This window comes from Zootermopsis nevadensis, unplaced genomic scaffold (genome assembly GCF_977971745.1).
Source record: "Zootermopsis nevadensis isolate Lab colony 2312 unplaced genomic scaffold, Znev_1.0 Znev_ptg000002l, whole genome shotgun sequence".
Classification (NCBI taxonomy): Eukaryota; Metazoa; Arthropoda; class Insecta; order Blattodea; family Termopsidae; genus Zootermopsis; species Zootermopsis nevadensis.
The window spans coordinates 20,759,362-20,773,422 of NW_028259134.1; the positions used below are offsets into that span (position 1 = coordinate 20,759,362).

Genomic DNA, 14,061 nt, shown 5'->3' on the forward strand with positions numbered 1-14,061 from the left:
TAACCAATGACTAGCAACTTTGCTAACTCAGACACAGTGATTCACAGAAAGAACTGCGAAGAAAATGAAATAAGCAGAAAATAATTACAATGACAAAAAAAGCAGATACGCTGAGTTTATTACTTGAGACAACGGAGCAAGTTCACTGCCTCTAACTGTTGTAACAGACGAAGTGATATCCCAACAAATCAAACCACAGGCCAAGCAAATAAGGGAGAAAACATTGGCGATATTAATTAATTTTGTTTTTTACTTCTTAAAACCATTACAACGAAAAAAAAGTAAAATGGAACTATGAAGTTTTCATTTTAAAGAGATTTATTATTGAATGGCAATCTAAATTTAATTTAAGATACCCAGGAACTAATAAGGTTAATTAAAATGCGTCTGAACAAAGCTTTCCGATGACACAAATTTCAGGCTGACGAATTTCCAACTCGAAGTTGTCTATCCATTTTATTTTTCAAGACGACACACGGAAACTTAAAAAAAAAATCTATAGAAACTGTGAATAAATAAAATCCGTTAGCTGATGATGATTTTAATCTATCAATAACATAAACATAACAAAGAAACACAAGAACTCCTTTTACAGCCAGTATATGTTTTGTGCAACCAACATTTAAAACAGATTATAATATTTATGATGTTTTGAACGGTTTTGGGGCAGTGAAGATTCGTTAGAGGATGCCAGCATTTCGGAGAAACATTCTGTTTCAATCCTCAGAGCAGAAACATTGGCGTGCCGTCAGAAAGTCATACACTATAAGTTAATGTAGTGTAGAAACAATACCACAGTATGGAACGCCAGGTAGGAGCGGCAACTTCTCCGACTTCTCCGTTTCGCGTGTAGTCTAAACAAAACTCAGCAGGCGGTTCGGAAGAGATTCCCAAACACTCGCATACAAAACGCAAGTTTCACCTCCGAATTTGACTTGGTCATCACAGCGTTTCAGCCGTCGAAGACCCGCACACCACAGACCACGAGGTCGCTGAGGTATGCTTCTCAATAGTCCACGACATGACAGTACACAGAACTGACAAGGCTATTTCAGACTACACTTTAAATAATAAAACTTTATTTAATTAAATTCGCGAATAAAAGATCATCTTGTCCAACCACCACGCCATCTAGCGATGCGCTAATTAACTTATTACTAAGACGGACTTGTTAGGATCGATGACATTAATCTGCAAGAGATCCCAAAGGCCATCTGATACTTGAGAGGTGACCATGGCTTCATATAATCCTGAAAGGTCAGGTACGTGTCAAGAATGAGACAAGTGAGTTACATCGAGAAGAGCCACATGGAATTTATAATCCACTTTTACTGCCGTCTAGTTACCACTCAATTCAGACCACTGCAGTGTCTCACACCCAAAAGTACACAGAACCTATTAGCTTATCTCTCGGTTTACATCGGTGTGAAACACGATCTGTCACCCTAAACGAAAAACAGATTCAGGCTCTTAAGAAAACGAAAGATTGATTTGCCTCCAACAAAGAGCAGAGCTCTATAATAAAAGGCTCACACAGTGCAAAACAACAGGAATGATCCAGGAATAAAGCAAACAAAATAATAATTATAGACATGTTAATACGATACATATAAAATAATATAAAAGCAAAAATCACAAAATAAACATTGCCTTAAACATCAGTTATTCAACATTTACTTAAGTCGAAGAACGTAAGACTTATGCTACGTATTTCGTATTCTTAAAAAAAAATTGATAGGCAGTGTCGGACACTGCCGCAGTTATTTTCGTGAAAACGTACGTAATTGGTACACATCCATATTTGACCAAGGCTCGTCAGATGCCGCCAGAGTTGTCCGAGCGCGCTTACGTTGCCTATATTCGCGGCAGTACTGCGCGTTGGTTTTGGGTCCGGGCCGGGCGTTTTCGGTGTCATTCTCTTTGGAATTTTGTGCTCTACGCATTTGTACCCGAGTTTTATAATTCTGGTTGTACTTTGCCCTCATATATCGCAACATTTTAAGAAAATCGGGAAATTTTCAAACTTTTTCAAATTCACAGCCTCGTATCTTTTCGAGTTTTTGAGATACACACTTGGAGGCCAGGATGAGTTGTAACATATACACTCCTCTTCTAAACAACATTTGGTTCACTCGGATCGTATAATTAGTCTCTGAGATATGATCCCGTTTATGGACACGTGTCAAATCCGGAAAGTCGAAAATCGTGGGTTCAATTTGCGCGTGCGCAGTTCGCGTCGTCCGGCCGCCACGAATGTCGGAGCGGTACTGGCACAAACGTTCATCCTTCCTCTTTAAAACGAGACTAAGATGGCGGCGCTATGTCTATTTTTAGCCGAGTTATTGAAGTCTGAAATTACTTCGACAGAAACTGTCGCTCATTTGGGCGCGATTGCCTCCCCACATCCGGCATCGATTTTAATGACGTTTTCAAGTCAAAAATCAAGGACGATAAGATCGGCGGAGCATGTAACACGCATGGTCAACATAAAAACTGCACACAAATTATCGGTCTGGAAATCTGAAGGAAAGAGTCCATTTGGGAGACTCTGCTCCAAGGAGTTAGTTTCTTTGCTGTGTTATTCTCACAATTAGGAATATTTCGACATCAGCATTCGATTAGAGTGAGGCCACGAAACACGAGCGAATTTTATGTCTGATTACCTCAGAGTTGAAACAAAATTGGGTGGGTTACGTTCAGTGTTAACGAATGCATTAATTTATTAAGTTACAAACGTACACTCACACAGATTCTTTGTCTGCTGGTAAAACACATGGCCTGCCAAATGTGATACTTCAAGTGGGTTACGTAAAGAAACAAAAGGCACAGGAGTTCGTACCAGAAAAAAACCGTGAGGGGGAGAGACATGACGCGAAGCTTGTTGTGGGAAGATTCCAGCACGCTGAGCTAAGCTACGGGCGGGATGGGTGCTTGTAGCCCCAGAAGACTGCATGGGGGGCGGGCGGATAGGGGGGCAGACAGACCCGTCCGACCGGCGGGGGCCTTTAGGGGGGCGGGGAGACAAACGGGGCGAAGGCCGGGGCGATCAATATACACACACACACACACCCCAGGCCGCTGGCACTCCAGTATCCCGTTCCATGTGCGTGCTCCTGAATCCAAAGCTAAATAAACACACGATAATCTGGCCTCATGACTACCCCGGGTGTCACTTAGATCTGCCCACATTCCGCTAATTGCCCCAAGATTCAATATTCCACGCCGAACACAACGAGACTCCCCTTCAATTGCCACTGAACTGGCGCTGAGCTGAAAATTAAAAAAAAAAAAAATACGGACGTGACATTCTCAACCGGTGCTGCAGTACGGAAGGTCAACAAAAGCTGAAACTGTGTCTGCTCGTCACCCCTCACCCCCAACCCCAACCCCCAACCCCTACTTAATGTGTGCACGGCGGAAGCTTTTGAAAGATCCACGCACAACGGCAAAACACGTACTTCGCTGTGGTTGAGGAATCAGGACATAGCAACTGTCGTTACATTCGAGTAACGAAGCTACAAAATAGTCTAACGCGGAGAAAATCAGTGAAAATTACATTCCGAACACGGAAATCAGCAGCAGGTGACAATATACAGGGCATACACAAAAGAACGGTGCGGTTTCAAAAGTTATAATTGGTATTCAGTTGGGGTAACTTTTGAAACCGCACCATTCTTCTGTGTATTCCCTGTATAAATCGATTTGCTTAATCACAGTTCTCCTGAAAGACTGATCTTCTTCCGACAAGACTTACCCATAACAATACAGCCTCCTGGAGAAAGATTCAGTTCCGTGCTAGGGTTGCGGTTAAAATAACTTTACTTAGGGCTCTGTGGTGGTAACTGTGTGGACAGGTTCGCATTGTTCTGAGTCTCATCCGCGAACTTTCCCGGGGTCCTCTTTGAGCAAACTTCTCAGCACTTCGGACACGCGAGCCGGGAACGGCGAGTGTCAATATTATTGTCCCGAAGGAAAGATACCTGAGCAATGCAAGGGCACACACGTCTTTTTCACACAGAATATCCCAAAAAGACGTATACACAATGCTGACTTATAAAATGGATACAACTTTTTGGAGCATTCTATATTTACCAGTCTGAGCCGTCAACAGTACTGTGTCCAGCGTGTACCTCGCCAATACTGACGCATGGGCGTAACCCAGAAAGAGGGGCAAAGCGACGGAATGGTGTAATCAAACTTGATCCTACGTCAACTGTGGTTATCAACTGCGTACAATGAGATAATTTCGACTTGAAGTTGTTTCCATGTGTCACGGGTCAAGACATTTCGTCGAACAGTAAACACGTCTTGTAACTAAGGATGAGAACCGTGGTAGCCCTACTAAAGGCTCCGACATTCACTGCGTTTACTATCAAAAAAACTGTATCTGTTGGTGGATTTTAATCTTAATATGGGACTGCAATCAACACACACAGTTAAAGATACAAGTTATGGCAGTTCCGGCACAGTTCTCAGATAAATTCATCAGAATGCCATAGCACTCTACATCTGCTTGCGACCATCGCCCCGATGATGGAGGCAGCATGGACCTCTGAAACGTTGGTGCACTTCGACCAGACAACACGGCGCTACAACCCAGAAGACGGCTACCTTAATCTCGTTACGTGTTCCCCAAATTTCTTACTTTACTGATCAATTCGTTTGGAACACTCGCAATCTGTGCCCCCTACCCTCAAATTTAGAGACCACGTTTCAGTTGCATTATTTAAAGACGACGCGACGGCATTTCATAACATTTAACAAAGCAGATGAAGACTGAAGCTACGATATTATGCGATCAATGAAACAAATGCTAGAAGGAAGTTAGTGAACTATCCAGTTGACTAAAGAAACTTACAAAGTGTTGCATATCATTTCAGTTGCTCCAGTCATAAAGAATGAAATATATTAATTTCTAATAACCGCTAATAACTCTAAGAAACAAGGAAAGAAGATGAAGTTCCAGGAATTAAAACGAGAACCTGAGAATAGGGGAAAACTGGAGAGCTCTTTTTGGGCAGAGCAATGGACCTATCGTAAGACAGAACACTGAATAATAATAATAATAATAATAATAAACTCTAAGAAAAAAACCTAAAGCGGAAATTCACTCACTACGTATTCTGTGTTCAGTCAACGATATTGAAATATTTTATCGTGTTATTGGAAATATTACTCAAACACTGCAATTACGCTGTACAGTTCCTTACAATTCTTAAACACTGAATCCGCATGACGAAGAAAAAATGATGTAAAATGACGGAACTGCGCACTAAAAGAAGAGAGGAAACAGAAAATACAAAAGATAAGACGTCTGTGTTTGTTCATTACGTAACTTGGTGGGTACAAAATAAACAATGCTGAATTACACAACCTATTTCCTCTGCTACAATAATAATACACTGGAAAATACAAGTCAGGAAATATGCTTCACTGCTTCTATGTCTGTTTGCTAAAAACGACAGATCGAGACAAAAGCAGTTGAAGGAAATTTTATTCATTACACGTCTTGATAAAAACACGTGTACTAGACATCCTCGGCGAGACTTCAGATTCTCAAGGCACCAACTACAAAGATGACTTGTCTTCTGCGATGTTGCTTCGTGCTGCCTGGTGGTTTACCGACGTTTCAGACCACCCTCTTGATGGACACAGTAAGCATCATCTGAAACGTCTGTAAACTTCTACCAGACTGCATGGCACAACATCCCAGAAGACATACATCGCTTTCGTACGTCAATGTCCACGTTTCAATGCGTTCGGGCCAAAGATTCCGGTTCGATCAGAATAATTTCCTTTCGGTCGGGCATTAAGCCATTCTTGCACATTTCATCCTCATGATTGATGCTTATTTCAGATGCAATTTCATCAGTGCTGATGCTCCGGTTGTCCAGGATACGATTATCGATCTGGGCCTTAACCTCAACACATGTTACAGTCGATAGTCGCTCTGAACGCCCGTCATCAACAACACGGTCTGCCCTTTTTTGATCGTTCCACCCATTCGTAAAGTTCAGTGTGGCGCATACAATAAAATTCCCACCACCTTCAACAGTTTTCACACCCTCAGGCAAAAACAATGGCAGGTTTTCTGCCTCTGACGGCGCTGGGTTGTAGCGCCATGTAGTCTGGTAGAAGTTTACCGACGTTTCAGAGGTCCTTCCTCCTCCATCATAATCTCATCGCCCTGACCCATAATCTTAAGCGAAGGTCTTCATATTTGACCCAGCACGTGGTTAGTCTCGGTGCACGGTAATTTTTTCAGACGCGACACAGGAAAAGTCCTCCTTCAGCGCTGCCTATGCAACGTCTCAGACAAACACAAACTGCCTCTCATTTGTTAACTTTGCCACTTGAAATTCAAAGTTCTCGGATTTATTATTTAAACCCTTTAAGTCGTAGTGGTGTCTATCTACATGAATCATCTCCTTTAATATTCAATAATTCTGCATTTTGCAGTCAGAGTATTCGTTTTCGTATGATTCTCACAAAAAACTGCAATTCTTACCGAAACAGCGTTACCCGATTGATCTAAGTAATGGAGAAATGTTTCTTTAAGGTAAAAACTGAACTTTTAAAAGTTATTTCGACGAGCTTCGGGCTTTGAAGTATTAGAACTTAACAGCTTTGTTGTGTGATCAATATGAAATCCCTTACGATACCAAACGAAACAGTGCGGGAAACGCCATATTACGCCATAGAACTAAACCACAAGGGAGAATTCCACAAATATCGATATTATATGAATATCGCTTACAGAGAACTATGACGCAGACGTGGTAATACTATTCGTTCTGTGCCTTGCTAAAGGGATATTAAATCGCGTTAAGTACAATGCCTCCCACTCCTACCATCGCTCAGGGACTTTCAACGCAGTGTTACATGTACAGTGAAATTATTAAACAACTCGTCTTCATGTACTTACAATGCAGCCCTAATCGGGTATAATCCACCAACCCAGATAGCGTATCTACACAACATATCTTCATTAAAGTTGTTTCTTGGATCTTGTCCATCGTTCTCAGACCTCCAGGTCTGAGTGTACTAAACCAGGGGGCCCAATAGAGAGGATTTCTGTCATCCCCTAATTTTACCTGATGAAGGAAGGAGATAATGCTTCCGAAAAGCCGTGATTATCTTCTAATCTAAGCGTGATAACAATAAAAACAATTTTACATATAGAAACGCAAAGACTTCGTGGAATTGCTTGCTAAACACGTCTAAATTATGTTTTAAGAAGCAACTTCGCTAAAAGATAAACTTTACGTCCAAAAACGCTGTTCACGTGCTGCCAGGAAGACACTGAAAACAAGACAGTGCTTCAAATCCGATTAAACCAGCCGCCAGATTAGCATCGATCAGTGGTTAAATCGCCAGATAAAGCTCAAATTGATTACTCAGTCCACTTACACGTAACGAACACAGAACACTCCTTGCCCGCGGTCACTGCAAGAACAGCCCCAAGCGCTTCTGAAGTCGTTGTCGTCTTCAGATGTCAATTATTTCTGCATACGAAATTTCACCAGACACAATATATCAGGAATTTAAAAGCAGTCGTCTCAATTACTGGACAGGTAAGCGTGTCCCCAAACGTTAAACTCAACCCCACGAAAATTCACTTGGAGATTCATGAGGTGATATTGTTGCGTCATATTGTGATGATTATAATTGTTTATTTTAACCGTCTAATCACAATAAAATATTTTATTAATTATTAAAATATTATTACTATAATTAACATTTAATATTTAAAATATATTAAAATATATTAAAATGATGCTCTTTCTATCGAAATGTTCGATTTACAATTAGAGCATCATCATTTTCACAACATGTTTCGGTTTTCAATGAACCATCTTCAGGTGTATAATCGATATAAATTTAAATGTAATATTCTAAATGCAATCCTTCGTCAGATGTCCATTAAATATCGGAACAACATTGAATGTGATAACAAAGTACAATTGATCTAGAAGAGGATAACTTTCCGTTATTGTGATTAGACGGTTAAAATAAACAATAGGAGATTAATTTTATTTAAGGTGCAATAGACCGTCAGCGCTTAATTATTTATTTATAAAAGGGGGCAGCGTCAAATGCACCTTCATATTTTTCTTTGCAATCCTTTCTTTCTATTCGCCGTCTTGTACAAAACGCAAATGTATAAATGGGAAAATGAATTAGCAAAATTCCATAAGCTTAAACGACGATCCTCAACTGGCCACAGACATCAAAAGAGGCAATGAGAAGCAAAGAAGCAGGACCTTCAAATCTCTCGTAAAAATCCCTCTTATTGCATGAACGTATTCAATTTCCTTCACATTAATTAAAGATTAATTAATACACAAAATAATTGGCAAAATTACTGTTCTGTATAAACCTCAAACTCATCTTCATTATTATTATTATTATTATTTAGTGTTATGTCTGACGACAGGTCCATATGAACAGGATCCTTCCATCCTTTTCTCGGACTGGGACCTGTTCATATACGTTCTTGGCAGATGATCCAGAAGTGGTTTGCCATTGCCTTCTTCTGTGTGTGAATGGGATGCCACAGAGAAACCGGGGAAGCCCCCGGAGGAAAACTCCGTGTTGCCTAGACCACGGCCTTGCCCAACACAAGTTATAAATTCGGGCACCGCCGGGAATCGAACCCGAGACCCCCCAGGAATACAAGGCCAGCGTTCTAACCGCTAGACCACCGTGGCGGTCCATTTTCATTACTGGAAAGAAAAGAGTGGAGAACAGTTTCCGAACCGAACCCTTACCTCAGCATAAACCCTATTTGTCTTTCTCAATGTTGTTCCACGCATTCTTAATGATTTATCGCATACTTTAAACAATACATTATTCAAATATTCAAAAACCGGTATAAGAGTCATACGTTAAAATGCATTAACCGTTATCAGATAGGCAAGACCTTATCACTTCTCCTCCACTTTATACGTCGTACAAAAGGACAGACTCAAATATATGGAAATTTAAGCTTGGATTTATTACATTTTAGTAAACAAGCTAAAGTAGACTTCGAACGGGGTTGAAAGCACCCAATTCTTGCAGAAAGCAACGAAAAAATAAGAACATTAATTTCTTTAAAAGAAATAACAATGCACTTTCTTGGGGGAAACTGCAAACGAGGAAGTTCAATCCGACAATGTACAGAACGCAAACCAATTTCATCTCAGTCGTCCCGTGAACATCCTTCCCGCGTTTCCTGAATTCACCTTTCCTAAAAAAAACCCATCATCATCAACGTGACAGAGACGGAGACCATCAACATGGGCTCGTTTCCATCCGCCCACGGGCTATGACGAATTGACTGATAACCAATAAATCATTTTCGACGAAACAGCGGTGGCTCGGCCGATGTACAAGTAACGGAGTTGGTGTAATTCGTAACAGACAAATCGGATTCTGCCAGGGTCAAAGAGAACGACGTAAATACGACCGGGAAAGACTAGGAGATCGCTTTACAAATGATTGCGAAGCCGCGTTATTTCCGCCAGGATAGAAAATTATTTCGACAGAGGGGGGGGGGGGGGGGGGAACTGGCTTGTGGGTGACATCACAATTCCAGGAAACTGGTAGCTATTCTACTAGTAACTGAAACCCGAGATAAATGTTTTCTGCAAGGCGTGGCCAAGACTTCCACCGCGACAGCTACGAGCCGCTCGCATCGGTAGGACACGCGCCAAGAGGTTTGCCCAAGTGCTCGGTACTAGAAAAACCCTTTCCATAAGAGGAACGAAGGAAAAAGAATTATGAAGTCGTTTTCTGATAGGTGGAGGAAGGCCACCAGGCATGGACGGCAGCTGCGAATATACTAAGCCGGAGCAGACAGCCGACAAGGGGAGGTCCTGCAGCTTGTTGGATGTTCGGGGGACAAACAACGCCCGCCGTAAAAAAATTAACACCCCCCCCCCCCGAGAAATTAAACAGGGTCTCGGTCTTGAGTTCCTTGAAAGGAACAAAAAAAAAACTTACGACTTGAAACTTTGAAAACGTCGGGTTGAATGGGAATAACAGCAACACAATTAGAAATGCATGAATTACATATCAAATCTAAAACTTCTTGACGATGGTGAAGAGTCAATTGAATAAAAATCTTCTTGGATATTATCCATCGTCTAGTAAAATATAAAACGTAAAACGACGTTTCGGAGATGGGACTCTATCTCCGTCTTCAGGTTCCTACACAGTTGGGCCCACTAGATAGAGCTAATCCCTATCTCCGGAATTACAGTTTGTGAGAATACGGGAGGTCAGATGGGACAGAGGTGGCACTAAAGATGGAGACGGTATGTTCTTACAGTGCTGGTATTTACCTAAAGATGTACACAACGCTGATCATCGACATATTCACCGAGGACAATGATTCAATGTCCTCTCTGACAGCACAAACGCGGTTCTGTCTTCTCTACAAAGAGAAGTCATCTTGCGATCTTTACGTCATTCGCTTCGGTGGTATCGCCCCTTGGAGTGTCGTGGATGGGGGGGGGGGGGGGTCGCGTGACTACAGCGAATCCTCTTATCACGCGTTACTTCCAATCCATCAGCTTTCAAAGCATCGCCCACACAAGAAACCTTTATCGGTCCGCGCTACTTTCCTCTCGAGTTACAAGCCGTTCGTTAATTAAGCTGCAAAAGGACAGAGAGAAACGGAATATGACACCTGCACTGTGGCGACCACTTCGCATCACAACTCTCACAAGACCACAATCCACGTGTCGCATTTGCAGGTGGTTGCCAACGCTTCGACTCTAGTGGCAAAATGTTAGTTCGCTATTAAATCTGGTTGAGATTGGATTTGTAAACTCACTTCATTGGTGTTCCAACGATGCCGCTGTGTGGGGAAGTGGTCCGCCTTGGGAAGACTCTCCAAGTTCTCTGGTAACTTGATTGGCTCCCCATCTGCAAAAAACAACATCACTTGTAAGCAGGATCTCGGGGTTCTGACGGCGGTGATACGAAGACGGCTATCTTCCGGGTTGCAGCGCCGTGTAGTCTGGTGGCTCACCACCGCCCTGATGATGGGCTGCCTCTGAAACGGTTGTAAACTTCTACGAGACTACACGGCGCTACAATCCACAAGACAACCATCATCATCATCATCATCACTTATAAGATTTAAAGCCCTCGTTTGCCTGTCAATTACTCACTGCATGTTTCGTGTGGAGTGTAATCCACCGAACTAACTCTGCTAAAGACGAGCAGAAATCCGCGCAGTATCTACGGGGAGTACCTGGGTAGAATCAGGACGCAGTGCATATTTTTGGAAAAGGGATTTTACATTTAATTTAACCTTCACCAGACGCCAATCGTAACCTTGAATTTTGACCGTGCTCTCCCCACCTGACATAGACGCCAGACGATTGTAGCATTAACTATGAGCAGGGGATAAAAGCAGTCTTCATCAAAGCTTCACAAGCTTTCATGGCGACTGACATTAATAAAATATCCTCGGGCTATCAGCCGTGTCATCTGGCTAAAAACCACCGACGTTTCAGGGATCACCTCTGTCCCCACCGCCGTCACTCCTACATCACAGCCCTGGTGATGTGGGGGTAGAGATGCTCCCTGAAACGTCGGTGGTTTTTAGCCAGATGACACGGCTGATGGTCCGAAATTTTGTTAAAGTATAGACAGTTCAGAAACGTAAGTCCTCCACTGTAAAAAATATATATACAGATGTTGGTTACATATAGTCGCAGCTACTCGTGTGTTGTAAATAAAGAAAAAGTTGCTCAGAGAGAGTACGAAGGTTGAGTGATAGCGACATAATGAAAAATGTCTGCTAACACTGCGCCCATGGATGCTATAAATGTATGAACTGGAATTACTATGCCAACACGTTCGCGGTGGTTTTATGAGTCAAACTGAAGCAGGCAGAACAAAGCTTTTCTCTGTTCTGTACAAAACCATTCAATCAAGTCTTGCTTTAATATTAATCCCGATGTTTAAACATAATTTTCACTGCTAATGAATAACATCGAATCATTCAGTGACCTTCACGCACAAAGCATGAGGAGTAGAAGTTCTTCATTGTCATTTTCCGGGAGACTTGAAATCGGGTATAATTCTTCTCCGGTGCAGGCATAAAGCCAAACCTGACGGGGCGGGGGACAGCTGAGTTATGCTTGCTAGAGGGCGGCTGAAGTTTGGCTAGACTTCTCTCTCTCTCTCTCTCTCTCTCTCCCTCTCTCTGGGGTGAAAGGGGGGGGGGTTGAAGAGGGACGGTACCTCGTACCAACGCCATCGATTTACCAATCCAGCAAACGAGGCGAGTGGGCTGCTTCAGGGACACGGAAATTTTCAACATCGAGGTTTGCGAGTAGGAAACTAATTAAACGTTCAACTCTTTAAAGCACAGTGAAGACTTTACGCACAACGCACTTTAACATTAAACGACCCTCTCTGCCTTTCGCACACAGAATGCATTCTCAGTGCAATCGACTATTATCTCCTGAAACAGTTTCAAACTTTATTTATTTACAATGGAGACACCTTGTGTTTTATTTGAAGTACGGACTGGATTTGTAAATATTATTTAAAAATTCCTGCCTCGGCTCAAAGGCAAAGGACCTTCTTTAAACAGTTTGATTACTTCTTCAGCCACTATCCAGAGAGAGAGAGAGAGAGAGAGAGAGAAACGCATCTACAAACCCAAGGCAATTTATAAGCTTTAAGATACAATAATAATCGTTAATTTGCGCTGTTATTTGCGGCTGTCTCAATATGATTGTTACCGTTGAGACGGGATGAGACTACGTCTCCGCACATCTGTGGCCGCTAACGGGCCGATTTTCCGTCTCTCAGACGACACATCGGAGAATATGAATCGAACTGAGAAAAACATTTTCCAGTGTCACGTCATCCACCACAAATCCAACGGGGGCTGCTTTGGGTGTGAACTCAGGACTCAGCTATGAGAGCGACCGGTGACTATCCGCCTGAGCTAAGGCACGGCGGCCAGCTCTGTGACCCTACAGTGCTATTCCCTCTACCATCGACTTGTATCTTACTAATTTCATTCTTCCATTTACATCGAACTGCGTACGTCAGAACAACTTATTATCTTCCTATGGGCGAAAATTTTATTATTATGTTGAACAATTTATTACACAACAAAGTGTTTTCCTTCACTGGCTCTCTACGAACATTTTAACACTCCGGCTTGTGTTTAACGCCTTCCTTCCGCACGTTCAAGGATGTCAGACGCAATTGCAGTTTCCTATTCAGTGCGACCAAAATACAACACGAAGAAGTTTATTTTAAGGCACTAGGCCTGTACCAGAATCTGCCTTCAGTAAATGACCGAAACCAGGAAAACTGCTCTCTCCAAAATACACGTCAGGCCCATAACCTCCTGAGCTAATCTCAACCAACATTCGGGGGGGGGGGGGGAGGCATGATACTTTCCCTCAGGACTGGCCTGTAACAAGAGGCCAAGAACAACAGCTTTCTCCTACAGCCTATTTTTCGTAATCATAAATCATAGGTCATTCATTCTCTTTTATTACTTTCCAAAACATTGATTTCTTGGTAACTGGTGTTGAATGAGGTGGCCTGAGGGAGACATTAATTATTTGTTGGGTTAAAAACGCAGTTCGTAAGTTAAACCGCCGAAAAGTTTCGCTTCTCTCCCACATGCAACGAATCAGTCACCCTCACGATGACAAATTACCCGCAGGTTTCATGCAGCTCTTACGATAGATTCACAACAGCCACAGTTCAACGCAGACTTTGCATTCGCAAGTTTCTACGTTATCTGAACATTATACAACTTGGTCGTTCCATAACACTGTACTTTCACAATCTCCGACACTAATAAATTGACGCAAAGCAATTCTAACGTCACCTCGGGCTAATCCTTTCGCCTCCCGACGCTACGTCATTTCCAAGGCTCGAGACCTGGCTTCTAAACGACCATAACCGGGTTTTACGGCGCATAAAAGGATCTGTGTCCACAGGTTGCCACGCCAGATGTCAGTGCGAGCGCGATGCGACGGTTTCGACTGTGGTAGCAAGAAACACAAACGAGGCTACGATGGGTCCTAT

General features: G+C 42.5%; 1 protein-coding gene across 9 annotated transcripts in view; it reads right to left on the minus strand.

Annotated features, from left to right (window-relative positions):
* Camta (Calmodulin-binding transcription activator) overlaps window positions 1-14,061 on the minus strand; it is a 158,589-nt gene that overhangs the window by 66,696 nt on the left and 77,832 nt on the right. For all 9 annotated transcript variants that reach the window (XM_087356193.1, XM_087356194.1, XM_087356195.1 and 6 more), the window contains one exon: window positions 10,823-10,914. In XM_087356193.1, coding sequence (XP_087212319.1) covers window positions 10,823-10,914 — 92 coding nt within the window. The remainder of the gene's footprint in view (window positions 1-10,822; window positions 10,915-14,061) is intronic.